At 39.1% G+C, this 21,127-nt stretch overlaps 1 protein-coding gene across 1 annotated transcript in view; it reads left to right on the plus strand.

The window, feature by feature from the left end:
• The window catches only part of AOPEP (aminopeptidase O (putative)), a gene marked incomplete at its 5' end in the record, with an annotated part of 190,019 nt that overhangs the window by 92,846 nt on the left and 76,046 nt on the right, over window positions 1–21,127 (plus strand). The window contains 3 exon segments of the mRNA XM_082335586.1: window positions 2,051–2,111; window positions 16,946–17,008; window positions 17,656–17,739. Of these exon segments, the coding sequence (XP_082191712.1) occupies window positions 2,051–2,111; window positions 16,946–17,008; window positions 17,656–17,739 (208 nt within the window).

The following is a 21,127-nucleotide window of genomic DNA, read 5'->3' on the forward strand; positions in this document are numbered from 1 at the left end:
TGAATGTTCTTTTTCTTTAATCTGTAGCTTCTTCCAATTTTCAGTATGATGCTGTAGCCTAGGTATGCAAGCATATCTTAGTAGCTGAATGACATACAGCAGCACTTGTAAGGCAAGACTTTCTTATGTTTAAGGCACTTGGTGTCTGGTTTTTGCCTTTGTTACAAAATCCCTGTGTATGTTGGACAAGCTTGTTAAGACCAGATTGCTTATTTTTTGCATATACCGTTGAACAATTACTCAATGAGCAGCCAGCTGACTCTCTGTTTTGATCAGATGCTCCAACCCCTAATTCACATTGGCAGAATTTTATTCTGTTATGTAGACCTGCTCATTTTAATCGACCTCCTTCAGAATACTGCTCAGTGTGAGTAGGGATGGCCGATCTCCCAACACAATGGCGTAGAGTGGAGGTTGTAGCTGCTAATTCTACCTCAAAGGAATGCTAACACATAGTTCTGCTTGGAGATGGTGGGTAAATTTTTCATCTTGGATTCAACAAGGATAAGAATATCTAACTTGGGATATAAGCCAAGTCTGGAAAAGTGCTGTTGTGACATATACTAACATCAATAATTTAAATCTTTGGTCATTCCAAATAAATCTAGCCAAGTTAAAAAAGAGTAATAACTATGATCAATAAACATACAGAAATTTTTACTCTATGAATGTGGTCCAGTGTCATCCACTAACATATTGCTTGACTGCTTTTGAGACTCCGTAAGCTCCCTAAGCCTTAGTTTTCCCATTTGCATATTGGGCAGAACAGTGATTGATCTCTCTCCCATTGGCATAGTGAAAGTTAACATTTAAAGGTGTTTAAAAATCATTTAGTAAAAATGACTGATGTATTCGTTACAAATCCTTCTTAGTCACTGATACAGTTCATAAATAAACATCCTTGAGAGTAAGAATTCTGAGCACAGCTTTGTCAGGGAAAAAAAGCTGAGCACAGCTTTGTCAGGAAAAAAAGGCTTCTTTATCATGTAATTTAAATAAAAATTGTATTGGGTTGCTTGCCTTCCTGCTTCAGAGCTTCTAAATTCTTTTCAGGAATGCTTTGTTGGTTATGGGTCTACATTACACACGTGAAGGTAGCTGCAAGTATTAGAATGAGTCTTGCCAAGGCATTACCATGCACAGGACCATGCACATCTATTCTGCTTCTCAGAATATTTACATTCATTGAGGGCTTACTCGGGTTCCTTTTTCAGTATTGGCACACTGCATGCATGGACAGTGTGAATTTTATATTTTTTTTAATAAATTGGCTTCCCTGCAAATTGGGAAGACTTGAACCAGAGATGAAGTAAATGCAACAGAATTAGCTTGCAAAAGTAAAAGGGGAAATAACAATTTCTGAATTTGCAAATATGTATTCATATTGTTATTTCACTCCCACACAGCTTGATCATGACAAACTATTCCCTTTTCTTGGGGCTCCAGGCTATTCTGTGACTTTACTGTAAATGTTATCAGGATATAAAGAATGTGCAGAAAAGATGAAACTGAAATACATTAGATACCTGGTAACTTTGAGTATTAATATCCATCAGTGCCTTTTAAAACCCAAAAGTTTAAGGAAATTTGTATTTCATCCCATTTTCTTTGGTATTTTATCTTTACATTTAGGCTGCTTCTGTAATAAAATACTAGTTTTGAATGTCTCCAGCTAAATTTACTTGCCTATGTTTTTTTTTTTTCTGTAAAAGAAACAAAAATCCACTCAACAAGAAGTAGAGCACCTGTTCATACTTTACATGTTTCATAAATCCAGTTTACCATCTTATACTTTCTCTGTCAATCCTCATAAGCACTGAATTTATCATTTGAGTTTTAAGCACACAAAACCTGATCTGTTTTTAATTTGCTCATATCACCTCTGATGGTATTATTCATTAAAAAAACCAAGAATATAGTACCACTGCAGTACAACCAATACTTGGAATTCAGGGGTTTGCTCAGCTTCTAAAGGTTTAATTTTCATGTGGAAAAATTGGTATTTTTGTGTGTCTTCTAATTTTTTTTTTTTATTTTTTATTTTTTTAAGATCTGGGTTAACTGTAGAAAGTATCTTCCAGAATTGGCTTGACACCTCCGGAATACCAAAGGTAAATACAAGATACCAGTTCCCAGCTCTTTCTGGAGTCTTTCATTTCTCATTACATTACATGTTATTTAAATCATTACCTGAACTTCTAACAGGTATGGTTTCAAATAAGCAGTTTTGATGGTGACTGCTTTCCACATCTTTATATGGGTTTAGCTTTTATGGGTTCCAGGTTTTTACTTCTGCCATCGTCTCAACGAACCTGACAAAGGGCAAATCTTACAAAACTTACCCTCTTGCTTACTGTTGTAGTCACATGGAAGTGTGCTTTACAGTATAGTGGTGGACTCTACTAAATGTAAGGAGCATTGTTCACAGCTGTCAGTATATGAGTTACTTGAAAGCCACACTGACAGCAGTAACTAAATGTTAAATTATTTGTACTTTAATATTTTGTGAATATTGTGACTTGCTCAAGAATCTGCTGCATGGGTATCATATTTCATTGCTGTTCCAGCTCTGTTGCAGCTGAGACTGAGCATTGTTTTCTGCTTTTAATACTAAAAGCTTTTAATATTAATATTTTAAATTCTGGGAACTGAAAATGCTTAGTTGTGTTTGTGCTATGTGAAGGCTCTGATTATTCATTTTGGTCCAGAACTGGGATTAGCTAAAGAAAGATATCTCTATAAATCTTCCTAAAAAACAGTTTTATACAAAGTATGTTTTTATTACACAATTGAGGCTCAATTTCTAACGGATTTCCCCTAAGCTGGCATCCCCTAGGTCGCTTGGGATTTATCTTACCTGGTGCTTGCATTTGTTTCCACTTTGCATTAGCATTTAAAAAAAAAAACAAACTTCTAAGAGTTAGAATGATAAGTCCTGGTTTGTATGTGCCTAAATGAAGGTACTTAGGCAGCATGACTGAGGCTCTGAGGGGTGAGAATGTTTGCAGGTAGAATTGTCAAAATAGGTGGAGCGCTAAAAATGGTAAGCAGTGCTTACTGAACCTGACCTGTACCCAGACACTGTGGTTGAGCTCTTCCCTTGACAGCTGTAGAGGTGTGCATGTCCACTGGTCTCTGTATGCTGTAGAAGGCTCTTTGGGAAGTTTTGTCCTGAGATCAAAATGTTCAAAGACTAATATTTGAAGATGCTATAAAATCAAGGTACAGTTTGGTTTTTACTGTAAAATTATTGAAAATAAAATCAGCTTTAATTGGAAGGAAGGAAAGAAAGGGACAGTAAGTATCATCTTGCATCTTGATGTTCAGTCATTTCTTGAAAAAGGACCTTGATTTTTTTTTTTTTTTTTTTTTTTTTGATAGAAAATTCAATACATTGTAGAACAGCTGCTTCAAGTATAGGGGAGAAACTGATGTTGCACAGCTGTAGTTGTAAGACGCTGAACTGGCTGTCTGAAATGAAAGAGTTTTCTGGCATTTTACTTACACGTATCTCTTTTAGAATGTGCCTTATTAGTGTCCCACAATCAACTCTAAAATCACAATAAAGGAAGATGGGAGCAGACTAAAGAATTGAAAATGGTCTTGATTAATGTGAAAACTGAGCTCTGTTTTCCTGAGTGTGTACCATAAGTTGTTCAGAATGAACAGTGAGTAGTTTCTAGTTTCTGCAAGTATCTAGTGATTGTGTAAGCAAAACATGTGGCAGAAATATTTCCACATCCATCAGGCTTGTAAATCGTTGTACATTTTCTTTAAAGACCAAACAGATTTCCCTGATAGTTTGGCTGTTTTGTAAAAACGACATCAACAGGAATGGTGCTGATTTAGTATTCTGCTGCTTCTGAGAATCAGCATGCTGACCTCTTCCCTCTGTCTCTCTCTTCCCTCAGTAACCTTTTTGACGATTTATCCTTGTTACCTGCAGCACTTCTCAGGCTCTTGTTGGAACTAGTTTCCACTTCATTGAAAGAACTGTAGCTGTCATTCAGTGAACAGGAAGCCTTGTTTCTTTTGTGCTTTATTAAATCATTTGGGGAGCCCTTATTCCTGAAATCAAGACTCTAGAGGTTGCTTAGTAGCTCTCAATACGTTAGTATCTATAATCTAAATACGACTGTATTTATAGCAAACTATTAACTTGGCTAACATGATGAATCTAGGTGAAGGCACATAGACCACCTTCTTACATGCAGGTGAGCTATGTGCATCATAAATAGCACCCCAGGAATGCCACAGAACTGATTTATTCTCTCTCTTATGGGTTGCCAGGTGAGTGGACTAGGGGGTGTGTAAAGGAAGGCTTCTGTCAGCTCCTTTGGGCGAAGTCATATGGCTGAGCCAGCCACTCGGGCAGCGTGAGCAGTATGCGGCACAGCGTATCCACTGCAGTTGTTGATGACCTTTCTTAAGTGCTTGAGCAATGGAAAAGCAGCTGCTTATCACCCTTATTTTACTGACTGTACTATAGAGTCCTGTAGCGTAATAGTTAAAGTCACTCTTAATCCTGCAGCACGTACTCTTAGAGGGACAAAATGCATTTCTTAGTGGTTTAATAGATACCTGTGAGAAAAAACCTGAATGACAATTTGAACATTTTAAATTCACAAATACTAGCTAAGACTTCACTGCATTTGGAGAGGAAACGTCCTTACTGGAGAGACTATCCTCTGAAATGGGATTGGGAAATATGCGTCATGCTGTCCATTCCAAAAATCAAGTCAGAACATGGTTCCTTTATATCTCCTCCCATATGAGCATTTTTGTATTTTATAGTGGCTGTGGTTGTTTTTGTGGCATCTTTTATTTCTATATTTTGGTGGGTTTTGCTCAGGAAAGTCACATCATCCATTGACTATAAAGAAGATTCACCACTTGTGGTTCATTTACAGCGTTAGCTGCCAAAGTGTTTTTAATAATTTTCCTCCATAGTTATATCCAAATCTATCACCTGTACACAACTGGTACTCTCTAAAATTTGATAACAATATGGTCACTTAAAAACAGACTTCTTAGCCCACCCCTCAGTTCACCGTGTTCACAACAGTGTCTAGCTTAAGGACACTGGAAGGGTAGTTGTGCAAAAGATGGATGAGGGTAAATACTCTCCACACCCCAGACTGCTGAAGGAATGTTACTTAGCATCTTCCTTCCAGCAGAGGAATTAACATTTTGTATTCTTTACAGTCGTATGTCATGGCATCTGTCTAACTGAAGATCCTGTACTCCTTTACCTGTGCTCTGTTACATTTGCCATCCCAAATCCCGTCTCCAACTCTGTCCACGGAACTGCATATATATACCCCTTTGTACTTGCAACTCATAGCTATTGAAACTTTAATATTTGTCAATTTCTATTACCATTTCATCTTGGAAAAGTCATTTGGTCTTTTCTGAATATTGGGCCAGTTTCCAGGCTTACGTATATACCAGCAGTAATCAAGAATAACTTAACCTAAGGGACACCTACTGATAAATCAAAACAGAATTTGGCCTGTTGCCATGAAAAAAAAAATTCTGCATGCCAAGTTACACTTCCAAATTGGGTATTTTCTAAAGCATTAAAGGTTAATCTTATAAAAAAGGGTGTGTGGTAGTGCCTGGCCAATTCTTTCTTACATGGAAGAGCGCCACAGCACAGTGGTTGTCTTCAGGCTTGCTGTGCAGGAAGGTTTTCTCACACACAAAACAATAAGAAATGTAAGAGATGAAAAGCAAACATTTCTGAAATACAAGCTTTCAAGAGGATTTTTTTTCTGGCAACACATTGTGGCGGTGTTAAATACGGTGAAGCATATTGCGTTGTTGAAAATACCTTTTTCAAAACAAGCAACCTTCAGCATGTACTTCTGTCTCAGAGGTGACTCACCAGGGGATTATAGCAATTTTTCATCATGTGCAAGTAGTAATGACTTAACACCACTAACTTTAGTCAATGAGTTAAGCTGGCAAGGAGTAGAACAGAAGAACAAAACAGCATTTAGGGCTGGAAAACACCTATTAAGTCACTTAAGTCCACTTTATCCCTGCTGATGATTATTTGTTCTCTTAAGTACAGTTTCTATTGTGTCTTTCAGTCTATGCAATGTTTAATTGGAGTTTAAGACTAAAAGACCGTACGCTTCTTCAGGAAGATTTTCTCAGTTCTGCACACTTGTCTTTGTGTTACATTGCCCACTTACTGTTACCTGAATTTCTTATTCTACCCTAGATAATTAGTCTTTTTAAAATACGCTTAAAATATTTCCCCATTTTTAACTCTGTTGCACACTGTTTAATTGAGTACACCAGTAAACATTAGGTAGTCTCTGCATCTCATAAACTCCCATGTGTATTTTTTTAACTCATTCCAGTTTCCCCACCTTTTTTTCTGCCTCTGAAACTGCATGGTTTCATAATATACTATTATTTACTGGTAAACTTGCTATCTTGAATGTTCCTTGGGTGTGTATTTGGGTACCTTGTGTGATGAAAATGATCTCCAGATTAATTCTTGGGGGGGGGGGGAGAACAAAAAAGAGTAGTTGGCCTGCTCCTTCATGATTTTTAGTTTCCAACAGATCCTCCAGTGTAATCTACAAGTCTTATGTGATCACATAGCTGCAGGCACTATGATAAACACACCGAACATCCCCTCAAAATTATAAAAAAATTGCAAGAGGTGATAGCAGTGCTGTATCTTTCTCCTGGTCCCTTTTGCTACTTTATCCTCCTATTAAAGCTTAATTCTTATCCACTGTTCTACCTTAAACAGTATTTCCTGATTAAAGTAGGTACTGCCAACAGGTATTTCAGAGTATGTACAGCTTATAGCCTGTACTGCAAGAATACTACACCATGCTTTCTAGTTCTGAATGAACACTGGAGTACAGCCTCCTGTTACAATACCAAGAATTTTGCCATTTAAAAAGAATTCATATTTTTTCCTCTCTGCACTGCTTTTTGTTACTGTGGTAAAGCAGTAGTTTAAGCTACATCTACTAATTTTATTTGTAAATCATCTACATTTCTGGAAATGCACAGTCAAAAGAAATCTTCCAGTGGTGAATATGCATTTATTCATAGTATTTCTAGTTTTGTTTGTATATGACTGGCTATTGGATTGTCCTGCTTGAAGAAGAAATGGATTGGAAAGTAAACTATTACAAAATTTGAACTGAAATATAATTTGTAAAGTATTCTAAATCAATGCAAGTAACATATTTTTGTGGTTTCATAAATTTTAGGAGGATGTTACAGCAGCAGCTGAAGTGCTTAATATGATTTCTGATAAAGCAGTTTGTTGTTAAGAAGGTTCCTGGCTTTTGCCCCTGTTATAAGCTTTATAGATTTCCTGTTTCCTTTTACTAAGACAAAAATACAGATGAAGGGATAGCTCTACAAGAGAATGCATCACAGGGTAGCAGTTATGGTCAATTACTAACAAACCAACCACATTCAAATATTTTTTTAAAAGAATGCTCTTACTAAACTTCTGAATTATCTTTAGCAGTTGTTCACCCAAGTTTTACAGAGGGTGCGAGAAAATTTTTCAGCAGAAAAATCACTCTTATTGGATCAGAATGTAACTTAAGGCTTGGGTTTGTTAACACTTGATATTTCTTGTCATTGCTAGTCATGCCTTATTTTGCAATTTTTCTGTCTGGATGTACATATTGCAATTGCATGTTGGTGGAGGGCAACATTGAGACAGTAAACAAGTCAAATCCTTATTGTTTGTTGAGATACAGTAAATTTGTAGGCACCGGCAGTGAGAATGACCTGTTAAGTAGGAAAATCCCATTCAAGCTTGTGATTTGGGGAAAAAATTGGGAAGTGGCTATGAAGAAGTATAATTTTCTTACTTATTTAATAAAGTTTAACAGTGACTCTGTTAGAATAATTTCAAAGTTGGTATTAAGCATTAGTCACAAGAATAACATACTGTTGCTTCAATCCTGAAGTTTGCTACTTACCCTTTGATTTTTTTTTAGCTGAACATTGAGACTTCTGTGCATATTTTAACATCAATGCAGAGAATATAACTGATTGATAGTTGAATTCTAATGAGTTGATATTTGAGAAATAAGCTGAAGAAAGCATAACTGCAACTTTAAGATAAGTATTTATTCTTGTACATGGAAAGAACACTTTGAAGAACAGGCACTTCCCCTCAAGAAAAATGGTATTGTTTTGATATTAGCAAGCTTGCAGATTGGAAGATGAAAAGATCTTTCCAAAGCCCTTAAAAATTTAAATGAGCATAGGTCAACAATATAAATTGATTAATGGATTCTCTAATGATAACAAGCACAATAAGAAAAAGGTTTTTGAATACAAATCATCAGCATTGTGTTTTTTCTGAAATTAGCAGTTGTACTGTCAACATTGCATCCCATTTTAATAGAAAAGAAGATGGGATTTTGGAAAATATAAAAATGTAATCAAGTAATGTGTATAATACTGTAGTGTGCATAAATGTCAGGTGAATCATGAAGAGAAACAAATCAAGACAGATTGCACAGACAGACTTTCTCTTTATGTTAACTCTTTGAAAGATGTTTTAGATAAAGACTATCCATCTGAAAGTCTTTCTAGACAGACCAAAATGTACAGACAATTTGATATTTTGTTTGGGGCAAACTATCAAGTAAGTTGTAAGGTCTGTTATTATTTAAATAGATCCTGTGTTGATCTAAACAAGGTTATTGGCATAAAATGGCCTTGTAATTTATTTAGCCTTTCCTATAAATTGTACTTAAGATACTGCTACAACACAACGGTGATATATTTTTGTTTGTTGAATAGTTCAAAAGTTCAAGGAAATCCTTTATATAAAATGATAAATCATTAAAAGTCAGTAAAGACCCAAATTTATTTCAGAGCTCTTCAAGTTCAGGCATGGATTAGTATTGTTGCAGTTCTGGAGGGTTTGGGTAAGTTTCTTCTGCATTGCGCATGATTGCTGATTTTAGGAGAAAAACACAGACAGTCAAGATCAGAATAGCATTGTTATGAATTACTGTGTGATCACATTCTAAAATTGGAAAAAATGCTGCCTCAGTTTAGACAGCCATGTAGCACTGAGTAACTTGGTGTCTAGGTTGAATGTAGATGTCCATTTTTAAATGTTAGATTTGAAAGTATTGGCCATAACATTTCAGTGCCTCTGGTGCTGTAATTTCTAAAAGTGAAGTTTAAAACAGAGTTTTAGGAGTCTTAATTTAGCCATTAACTGAATAATTCAGAAAAAAAACACTTTTGAGATTCTCAGCTGGGACTGAGTCTGCATTAAGGCTAAGGAGGATACTTCACTGGCTTTAGTTTAATGACCTGCTAAAACATGGGCTTGACTCTCCAGTCAAAAGCCAGATTTTCAAAAACTTCTTTCTGTTTTCCTTCAGGCTACCTTTCAGTATTGTATGTGTCCAGCTCAGACGTACAGTAGTAGTTGTCTAGTAAATCCGCATGAGTTATAGCTTGTTCAAGAAGTTGAAACAAATGTTCAGTTTCTGAAATAATTGTGGACTGGATTCCACACGTTTGTTCATTAGAATCTCTTTTAAGTTTAATAAATCTCAAGCAGTCGTTCTGGTTCCCTTTTCCTATTAATTGCATTGCTGAACACAAAAGCTGTGTTATGTGCAGAATGACTGAGCTTATCCCTACTAGAAAGGAGTTATGTTTGGTATCTAAAGAACAATAACAGTTTGCTGCCTGGCTGATCAATGCTAGATCAAGTTCACATTCCCAAGCTCCCACTCTCCCACCTACATGTGCAGGGGGTGGAAGCATAGCAGAGAGAGGGAGGACAGGTCCTCTTTTACACAGAAATGTTGAACTGAGACTTGCCTAATAAGGACACAGCTGGGCTTGCATAGCAATAAACATTAATTTTAATCCATTGCTTGTAAAAACATCCTAAGAAAAGCACAGAAGTTAGCAACCAATTAATTTTTAGCCTGCCTGTTGTTTTCTTTACCCAATGGAAACAATCCATAGAGGTTTAAAATACTTTTTGTGCCACCTTGCAAGAAAACAGTTTTTCTGTATTAATTAGGAAAGAGTAGCCTTCGAAATGGCCGAAATCTCTCCAGTTCGGAGTCCCTTGTAAGTAGTTTTAGTGCATTGGACACAGGATATGAAATAATGAGAAGTCAAATGATACTTTACGAAATAATATTTGAGATTGTTTTAGTGCAGGAGGATAGAGAGTTGGGCATGAAGCTGAGGTAAAATTTTTATGTGACGGGAACAAGTTGCCATCTTACCTCCCCGGTGGTCTAGGGTTTTTAAAAGAAACACACATTTTACTTCCTGGAAAGTTTCCCTGTTTTCTAGGCTTTTAGAAAGACATATTTGTGATTGGAAGGAATGAATATGTGGGGAAGATGTATTTCATGCATGTGTATAAACATATACCATGTATCTGAAATCCATGTGGCCCTCTGTAATGCTGACCCAAAAAACTGTGACCTGCTGATTCATGCAGTGGCCCAGTCAGAAACTCAAAGTGATCCTGGGCATTCAGATCCTGCCATTGCGTTCCCAGCCGGCCAGAGCTGGGGATGGAAGCTCTTGCTTTTGAGCCCAGTGCTTTTTTCACACATTCTGCAAAAACACTGAGCTGCTGAAGTACTTCTAGAGAGCAGATGTAACAAAATTTGTGTAATGGTCTTCGTTCCATCTCCATCAGTTCGGTGTCTTCCACAGAACTTGATAAAAGCAATGTCAAGATCCTTCCTGGTTTGTATTACCTTCAGTCATCCTCTTTTCATTTAGCAGTGCTTCATAGTCAGACTGAAGATGTAGATAATGATCACCTCCTGTGTAATCATGGAGGAAATAAGGGATTCTTCTAAAACTCATTCCATCTCCATAAGAAAGGGATGTTTTTCCAGGATGCTTTAACTATTCTGTCTACTCCCTTCTCAGCCCACAGTCAAATTTAAATGCTGAAATGAAAAGGTCTGGAGAAAGATAGGTTTGAAAAGGCTGACAAAGCTATTGGTCAATACAGAAATGATCAGTAAAGGTCATGGTTCAGCTTATGGTTATTATCCTTAGCATATGAACTAACAGTATTTCATGGCCAGAGGGCTAATGGACTTTTGCCTTGAATATGTTTCTTTACTAGAGTTGTTGGAAGGATTTTTGATTGCTTCAAGGGATCAGTAAGACTCAGAGGTCAGTACCTCTGAAAGATGTATTTTATTTCTTCAAGAAATAAAGTCTGCCTCCTTTTCTTTGAATGTCTTTGTACTGGAAAAGGAAAAAAACCCACACTGTCACATCAGTGGTGCAGGACTGTCCAATATCCATGTTCAGGCACGTTTTACTTGGTTTTTCTCTGTAATTAAGGAAAAAAACAAAACAAAACAAAACAGAAGAAAACAAAAACCAACAAAAAAACCAAAACACAACAAAGGGCTTTCAAAATCCTGTGTAGTTTGGCCAGCCAGCAATTCTCCACTGCCTACCAAGATCTTGGTGTTGGCTAGAGCCAAGGTGAATTTATAGAGGATTCTCTTATGTCAAAGAAACTTGAGCCCTCATCTTTGTCCTCTGGGTTCAAAATGTCTGGATTCAAATTGCTTTTAAATTGACAGAGTGCAGAGCCAACCTGAAAGCTGAGGTCTTACTTCCATACACGACTGTATTAAAAAGTGTTATATCTTTTATATTCACTGAAAGGGTAGTCAAGCACTGGAACCGGCTGCCCAGGGAAGTGGTTGAATCCCCATCCCTGGAGATATTTAAACAACATGTAGACGTGACGCTTAGGGACATGGTTTAGTTGTGGACTTGGCAATGTTAGATTTACGGTTGGACTCAATGATCTTAAAGGTCTTTTCCAACTGACATGATTCTGTGATTCTATGATTTTGTGATCTTTTAAATATTGTCTTGCTACTTGTAGAAGAAGGTGCTGTAATTTGCAGTCTGGACTGTGTTGAAAGTTCGCAGCACATGGGAATACTTCTCAAGCAGAAAGGTCTAAATATAAAAACAATAGTCTACTTTTCAAGTTGCTCCAGAGAGGCACCTGTATAGTAGTGAGAGCACCTGGTGAAAGCAGGAGAGAAAAAAAATGAGCATTTTAGCATATTCAAAAACAGTATTATAGTATAGATAATATAATGCAATATGATACATAAATTATGTATCATTATATGTTACATACTATTATGTAGTAAATAAATAATAAGCATATTACTTAGAGATCCTGTGTTCATGTGGTCAGAGATAGCTTCTTTATCAGATTATGAATCTGATCTTGAACTAAATAGGTGGGTACAGCAATTCATTCTTACCTAGGAACTTTCTCCACAAGGCAGGGTTGCTACTGTGGATATGAAGGATGTATTTGCATTACCCCTTTGAAAAAAAATATTCCCACCACAGTATTTGAAAGTCATGTTGCAGTGTACTGAAAGTATATCCTCAAAGTTATTGTTTCAACAAGTTTTTGTCTCTTGGAGGTAGAGATATTTTCAGGAAGGGCAACTTTGACTTGAACATAATGTCTCTGTAGGGGTGTTACATTGAAGAATATCAGACACAGCATGCTGATCTGAAAAGAGTGTGTTTACACCACCACAGAGACTCTTGGAGGAATTAGAACATTTGGATTTATGGTATCAATATAAATGACCATCTTTCCTAAAATACAGATAATGTCAGAACAACTTGATTTTCCGTTTCAGTGAATGAAGCTGTCCCCATGAAAACTGCACAAAATCAGTTGGAGGACTTGCTGTTCTTAGAGGAGCACATTCTGGGCTGGATTTCTTTTTCAGTGATTTTGTACTGCTTCTTGCAATGCAGATACACTAGCCATCTTGCCATTTTCAGTTGTAACCCACTGCCTCCTTAGTCTCTCTGCCAAATTGTGATAGAAGTAGTGTTTTAGAGATCCTTGCAATTATTGCCCTTGGGGAATACCGTCAAATGTTTCAAGCCAATATTAATCATCTTGTGAGCTACTGGATAAAATACTTTTCTGTATTTTCCTTTTCTGAACCTTTTTCCAAAAGATTGGAGGCCAGGTCTCTTCTGCTGAAGCAGATTTCAGGTCACACAGACTGTTCTGAGGGCACATTGTGTTCTCAGTTTCCAAGTAAATTAATTTTCCCACTTAAACTAGTGTTCTTCTTTTTCCTATAAATCTTCTGTGTGGCAGGAAAAGAGTTATGTATCTTGCATTTTCTCGTAGTTCCTTTAAATTATCCTGTACTGATATCACAGAGGTGATGGCATCAGCCTTAAAAAGTAGGCAGCATCATTCTAGTACCATAGAACGAAACTAGGTGGGGAGTCCATTTTTTGGTTTATATGACATGGGAAGGCATAGAAAGGTACAGAATTGCAGTTTGTAGACTGGTGAAGTTAGCTACATCCTCTAGGAGAAAACATGACATGATGGTAAAATCTTTAGACTTTTCTGTGCACTTGCTGGTATACGCGGTGTAAAATTCAGTAATTGAGAGGAAAATAAAATCTCTAGAAATTAGAGGCTGGAAAATGACTGCATTAGTTATCAATTTCCTTTGCTTTGCAGAAGCTCTTCTGAAATTCATTCACAGTAAATATTTTTATTCCTCCATTTTAAATTTTTCCCTTTTGCCTTCTAGTATCTGAGGACTGCTGGCAAGCCAGCAAGATGGCACCGATGCGGTGTTCACCTTAGATAAAACAACCTTCTTAGTTTATCAATATTGAATGTTTTAGCATTAGAGTAGCACAGACCAGCTGAAGTTAGAGACAACTTGTGCAAAAGAAAAGTGCATGATTATAATTTTTCATTAGTTATGAAATATCATTAATAGCCATCACAGCCTGAACAACTTAAAACCAGTTTCTGTTTCAATTTAAAATGAAACAGTTGTCTGTTGCACAAATATCCTGTTTTCTAGGCTGTGTACAATCCTGAACGTTCATTGTATGTTTGGGACCTAGTCTGACTTGAGGAATAGCTAGTGTAAATCTTTGCCTAAGTTATTTATCAGGATATTGGGCCTGTCTTCACCCAATTGGTAGAAAGTGCTACCTCCTCCCCCGTTTCAAAATTCAGTTATATTTAATCCTGCTGCTGCAAAAATGAAGCATGCTTTGACATGTATAAATGCTTGTTTGCAATCTAAGTGTTACGTAGGACAGCTCCTTTAGCAGTCTCTGAAAGAAAGTCTTCCCAAGTAAAGAAGGATACGGAGGATGGACTAATCTCTTCATTTCTGTTGTGAGGGGATTCAAGCATGACAGTCACTGTCGCGCGGACAGCAAACAGGACTGTTGGCGGAGGGCGATGCAGGCATTCTCCCTTTACGTTGGGTGTGCCATCAACCTTTTATGTAGTGTAAGCAAGCTCCTTCCTTTTGAAGTATGTAAGAATACAGTAGGAGACCAAATGTTCTTAAAAACATCTTTTCTCCCCTCCTTCCCTTTCCCTCCTCCTCTCATCTTTTCCTCTTCCCCCTCTCCCTCTTCCCTGCTCTCTCCCGCTCCCAATTTTCCCTGCAAAATTTCCTAGTCAGACCATGAGCTAAATCTTACTGAAGCATCAATAAGTAGAGTTAACGGTTGACTGCACAGCCGGTGTGCTGTGACCGCAGCTTGTTAGACCCACCCTGCTTCTCCCCCTCGCTTTCCTTCCCCTGCAGGCTGTCTGTATGGCTATGTCGGCTCTGACCTTATGCCGCAGCGCAATCCTCTTAAAGCGGACAAGGGTTCAAGTGATGATGTGCACAGCAGCCAGCACCAGGGAACCCCAGGTGTTGGCTCCACAAGGTATATTACCATTATAAAAAGTCGATAACAATTCCTGTTGAGTTTCCTTCACAGCTGTGCAGCTACTAACAGGAAAACAGGAGCTACCTCTTGCGTTTTAACACACAGCGTGGTTGCGCATTCAGGGATTTCCATCCCAAATCAGCCTCAGGGTCTGCAGGTCTGAAAATCAATGTCTCGTGTAACTTTTTTTCCCTAGTTTCTCCAAACGTTTGACAGGAGAGGAAGCGTAATTCTTTAAAGGATTTGAAGTATAAATCCGTTTCATTGTTTCTATGACCCAGTCTTTCCCATAACTTCTTCTGTGGGAATGCACAATCTAATCTGTTAACTGATCCAAGGGAATATTGTTTCGGTGGTTGCGTTAGTGTTTGCTATTAACATAATTTTTTGTTCATATTCTTGTTCAATCTCTTTGAACTATGCTCTGTTAGTCTTTCTTCATTCAAACACACACAGTTCAAGAGTCAATTTATAGGAGCTTTCAGAATTACCATTTAGTAGAAAATCTGTCGTGGCTTTACAAAATAAAAATAAGTTGTTGATACAGGTTTTAAGTAGACCTGTTGTGAGTGTGAAATAAAAATCTATAGTAAGATTTTCTACTGTGATATCTCTATTAAAAAGTTCTTCTTTGTGTAATGCTTCATAGTGAAGTTGCTTCTATTTAAAGCATTGAGTTTGATCTTGGCTTTGATCTAACGCTTTTGATCTTGAAAGAAAGATGTTGTGGCAGTAAAACAAAAAGGGTAGGAGAGAGGTTTTTTCTTTTTTTAAGTGATAAAGTTAAAGGGATACTGTCAAGATTTAGTATGCACTAATTGGACCTACCTTTATTTACTTAAACCTGTTTGCAAAGTCCATCTAATTCTGTATACGGGAGGGTTTGCTCATGCATGTGCTTTAATGAGCCTTATTCTTTTACAAGAGCACAGATTTTCTTTTGAAGCTTTCAGGGAATTGTCATACATAGCACAGAGTATAAATTATTTTTTAAATAGTGAAAATACCTTACTAGCATCATTTTAACTATACCAAGTGTGATGCAGTCTATCCTTTATTGTCTCTCATTTTAAATGGTAAACACAAAGCACGTAATAAAATCCTAACTTAAGAATTTCTAGTATTCGGATTTCGCACGGCTGACGTTACTTGCGTCTCCCCCATCATGGTGGAGCTTGAATATCCTCATCAAAGAGTGCAGAAACATCTGTTGAAGTCCCGTGCCTGAATTTAATCACCTGCTTGCAGTCTCTTGTTGAACAAAGCGTTTCACCGAGGCCTCAGTAAAGGGCTTGCTGTGCCGTAATAAGAATAAAAAGCTTTTAAGATGCATTTCGGACCCTCCAAGGTAATTTAATAGTTGGATTCTTTAGATGCCAAGCAAGTACTGGGGGAAATCCTGAAGCACTTAATGGTGGTGATGCTTTCTCTCTTGCCCAAGCCCCATTAGGCCGCTCCTCCGTCCGTCAAGCCCGGTGACAGGGGCTCTTTACGGGAAGGTGAATAGGACAGCGTCTTTCACCGCAAGGGACGTAACGGGAGAGCCGCTCTCTAACCGTCAGGCTGGAAGCCCGGGACGGGCGGGCGTGCAGGGCTGGGCAGCGCTGGGCAGCGCTGGGCAGGGCCGGGCCCTCCCGTCGGCGAGGGGCGAGGGGGGGGCGCGGAAAGCCGCGCCGCGCCTGCAGCCGGTGCCGCCGCTGGCGGTACCTCAGGCGCGCCGCTCCGGCCGGGCCGGGCCGGGCCGGGCCGGGGGAGGCGCGGAAGCCCCGGCGGGGCCGCCCCGGAGCCAGCCGGCCCTTACGTCTTTAAGGCAGGCCCCTCCTCTCCGCGGGGCTCCGGGGGCCGGAGCACGGGGGCGGGGAACCCCGCGGAGGTGTTTCATTTCCTACCGAGGGCTGCGGTGTGCCGCCGCCGGGCCGGGAACGGCGCGATGGGACGCGACGGGACGCGACGCGACGCGACGGGGCGGGCGCGGCTCCCGCTCCGGGTGACGCCGGGGCCGGGCCGGAGGGGGCGGCGGCGGCCGGGCCGGGCCGGGCCGGGCCGGGCCGGGCTGGGCTTCCCGCAGCGCGTCCCGTCCCGTCCCGTCCCGGGGCCCCCGGATCGGGGCTACGCCGCGGGCTCGCCCGCCTCAACCTGCGCTTTCTCCCCCGTGTAGCCTCTGCTGGAGGAGGGTGAGACCTGGAAGCAGTGTCAGCTCGTCCAGCAAGTGAGCGGCGAGGTGAGGAGAAAACCTTCCGCGGCCCTTACGTTGTCGTGTCCCCCCTCCTGCTCCTTTCCCTTGCCGATCCGCTCCTCGAGTTGGCCGCCTGACACCCCTTCCCCACCCCCGCCACGCTTTTGCTTTAGAAAAAATAACCCCTTTCGTATTAGGAATAAAAATATTTGCATGGGAAAAAAGCCCCATGTGTTATTACTTTATTAAATAATAACAACCCCACCATCTAAATTTGGCGTTGGTAGTCTGGAACAACATTCGAGTGGGTGGCTGGAAATAAATTTCATACTTGAAATAGAAGGTGTAAGGGATAAAGCGCAGAGATTTTCCCCAGGATTTTTGCACTTTGCAATGGTAACTTTCCATTTGGCAACCCGGTCCGGCATCAAACACGTTCTTTGTGCAAAAACCCCTTAAACTGAAAGCTCTAAGGTGAAGAATAGCACCTCGCACTTTGACCATGCACAAGTAACTAACCAGCTTACCTAAGACCATGTCATTCTGAATGGGAAAAGTGCTTTTCCTCTTTCCAGTGAAGCAATGGAAAAAATTGTCGTGAGTCGCTTTATAGCTTCTTAGTAATGCTGAATAGCTGCACTCAGGTCGCATCTTCTTCCTAAAGAAGCACGATGTATGGTTTTGAACTCCAGGTCACAAAATGGATTCAGACAAACCAGAGGATCCGAAAAAGCGGCAAGAAGAAAAGAAAGCAGGATGAAGCTATTTTCCAAAAGGTAAGGGTTCATGATGTGCGTTTGTGTAATGGGACAAAGGGCAGCACATCCAGAATGCTTTCCGATGACACCCTCGTAAACTCTTATAGAGATGTTCTTTAGCTTCTTCGACAAGGTGATGGTAAAAGGGTGTTACTGATAAAGTTTCAGTCTCACTATGTAATTACGATGGAAAGAAATCAGTAATCTTTTCAGATGTCTGTAATCCAGGAGACAAAATTTCCCTGTGTTTGTATATAACTGGAACATTCTGAGGACGAAAGAGAAGAATGCTTTCATCAGAGAAATCAATAGCACTTGAGAGCTTTTGACAGGACCTGCACCACTATTTGCAAATTTTCAGATACTGGTAGCTGAGAAACAGTTTTAATGGTGGATATTGGGACAATAATAGATGTGATACGTATGCTGAAACAAATGTTCTGACTGTGCAGTTGGCTCTGCATTCAGAGGGCGAGTTTGAAAATCATCTATTTGCAATATAGATTTCAAGTAATGAAAATGTGTCTGGATGGTTATTTTTAAAATTACTATAGAGGATTTTTAAAACTGAATACAACCTAAATTAAACTATTTTTAAACTGGTGATTTTTGATTTAGCTATTGTGAAACATTTGTTCTATAATGTTGGGTTGACCATTTAAATCACAATGTAGAGAGGTAAGTAATTAGCTGACACTTCTACTAAATAGCTGTTTTCTGTCCTCTGAAGAAAAAAAATGTGAATAAAGATGCATTTCCAAATGCATTATTAGAACTATGTTTTTTTTCCTTGCTTTGGTTTTGCAAACAAATTTATAATTATTTTTTTAAACCCTTGTTACCTTTAAAGGATTAAAATAGCAGTGTGTTGTTTTGCTGTTTCGACAGTCCTTCTAGAATGCATGATGAATCATTGCTGTTTCTGTAGCCAAATTCTTGCTGATAGCATGGCTGCCAGCTCCTGGGATATGTTGCCTTAGTATGGGCATTGCAGTATATGACAAATGTCTACAAAGTGCATTGTTGTGTGTGGGTGATTTACCAGCTCCATGGTGAGTTAAAAAAACACGAAATAGCATCCTTTAATTCACTATTTCTTTTATTTTGTAACTGGAATACATCGTTTAGGAAAGATGTTCTGTGGTGGTGTACTTCAGAATGACATGATCTATACAGAGATAGCATAAACGGTTGCACCAAATAATTCCATTTCTGTTTACATTTCCGTATGTGAATGTTTGTTTGCGTGTATGTGTAGCATTTGTATTTGCAATCATTTTATGTTAAGATGAAGAAGAATTTTTTAAGTTAAAAAATGTATCGTCACGTGAATTTCTGAGCAAAATGCATTGATGGTACAAATAGCCCTAGTACAAGCTACAGTCTGCATACATTTTGAAGTAATTTTTAAATGGTACAAAGTAGGTCCCCTGCTACGTCTTAACAGTAGGCTTAAAGGTACCTTATGCTGTTACACCCCTCCTCATCTCTTTCTATAGGAGAAAGCTTCCTCAGTGCAAAACCCCTTTGTACCGATAAAATTCCATTTCTGTTGGGGGGGTTGTTCTCCTCCTACTGTTCCCAGGTTTGTGAGAGAGCACTTAAGTGCGTAGGCTTGCCGTGTTAGAAATGCAAAACCTAATGTATAAACCTAAGATACACTCACTGTTATTTTAAACAGTAATTCTTGAGTAAGGTCTGTGAGCAGAAACGTGAGTTAAAATTGAAGGCAAGAATACACATTGTCTTCCAATATCCATAAGTATTAATAATTCTTGGAGATCCATTGCAGATTCACAGCACTGCGTCAGCAGGGTACTTAACCCCGGGGGACGGAAAAGGCCTAACAATAACTTTGTGTTTGGTAGTGAAACTGTTGACTGGGCACAGAGGGTGGGATTCTTCATGTTCCCTGGAAGTTTGGTCATTGCAATGGTGACTTTTCCAATATAGTTAGAGATGAGGGAAGGTGAAAACAGTGAGGGACCTCTCTGGTGCTGGCAGAGCTTTATTATATTACTTGGTTTCAGAGTTGGTTACAACTAGGTTTCCAACATGGACCTACCAGTCAGCATGGTGACCAGTCAGTGTGGATGGCGCTAACCTCTGTTCCACTAGAATTCTTGATGTTTAGCTGTGTCCATATTGGCCTGTAGCAGAAACGGCATCATACAGTAGTTTAAGTACTTCTTCTGGGATAATCAAGAAAGAAAAAAAGCACGTAATGGAAAAATAAGGCACCCTTGAAGAAAGTAGCAGAGGTAGGAATAAAACCATGGAGTGAGACGAGGGAGGTGAGAAGCAAAGCAATAAGTAAACAGAGAAGTCGGAGAGCTGGTACGAGCTCGTATCACAAGTGTAATTAAAATAAGGATACTGACGTATTTTGCTACATAGAGAAATCTGAGCTTTGCGTTGATCTTGCTTATCCTTTCAAAACAAGCACTAACTTATTAAATATAGCTTCTAAACTTTCGTGTGCCTGTGCTGTCCGATTTTCTTCTATCATTTTTTTTCTTTGTGATAGGAAGTCCTATTTCTAATACAAGATGGATGACTTTGCTATACTGAGACACCGCCAAATCAAAGCAACTGCTTCTGCATCCAAGTACAATATCTAGGACAGAGTGATAACTCTGTATGGAATAAGTGAAACAGAATTGTGGAGGAAAGGTTGCTGACAACTGCCGGGGAATTGCTTCTTGAAAAAAGTTGCCTTCTAAACAGTTAAGTTTGTAGGAGCTGACTTTACATACGTGTACGTGTATTTAAAGAACATTTGAAGATACCGTGTGTTGGATAAGAACTGTGTAACTGGTAGCGTTAACTGCGCTCAAGGGGCATATGAACCGGTGGGGAAGCTCGTGTAGAAAGGTGTACTGCTCGCCGGCGTGGACCCACACAGGACGGATTACAGCAGTGTAACAAATTCCATGGGTGAGAAAGACTTTCTAGTCAAGTAACTAAGGGTTCTTCTTTTGCTCTTCTCTCTTTTTTTTTTGAGCTTTTTTCCCCTCTCAAAACTTTTTGCTGCTCTGTCTCTGAAGTATTTTATTTTTTCTTAGCAGCTTTTATTACAATCTTTCCTTTCCTGCTTCTTTTTCACCCCTCTTTTCTTTCTCTGTTCTCCTTTGTCTCCTTCGGTCACCTTCACTATTGTTGATTACTTTCTATGTACTTGCAGTTGCTTTTTCTATTTCTTAAGTTATCTTTTGCTCACGTTGTTTTCTGTGTATGATACCCTGTAGATACTCTTCTTACGACGTGTGCATGCATGTACACAAGTTGAAACCCACTCACCCCTTGCATTTCTGCTTTTGTCATCCTTCCTATTCTCGTACATTCTTTACTGCTCATTTAATCTTACGCTGTCTTTTCATCTTGTCATTTTAGCTGGTCAGCACAT

This window comes from Platalea leucorodia (genome assembly GCF_965183815.1).
Source record: "Platalea leucorodia genome assembly, chromosome: Z".
NCBI classification, from domain to species: Eukaryota; Metazoa; Chordata; class Aves; order Pelecaniformes; family Threskiornithidae; genus Platalea; species Platalea leucorodia.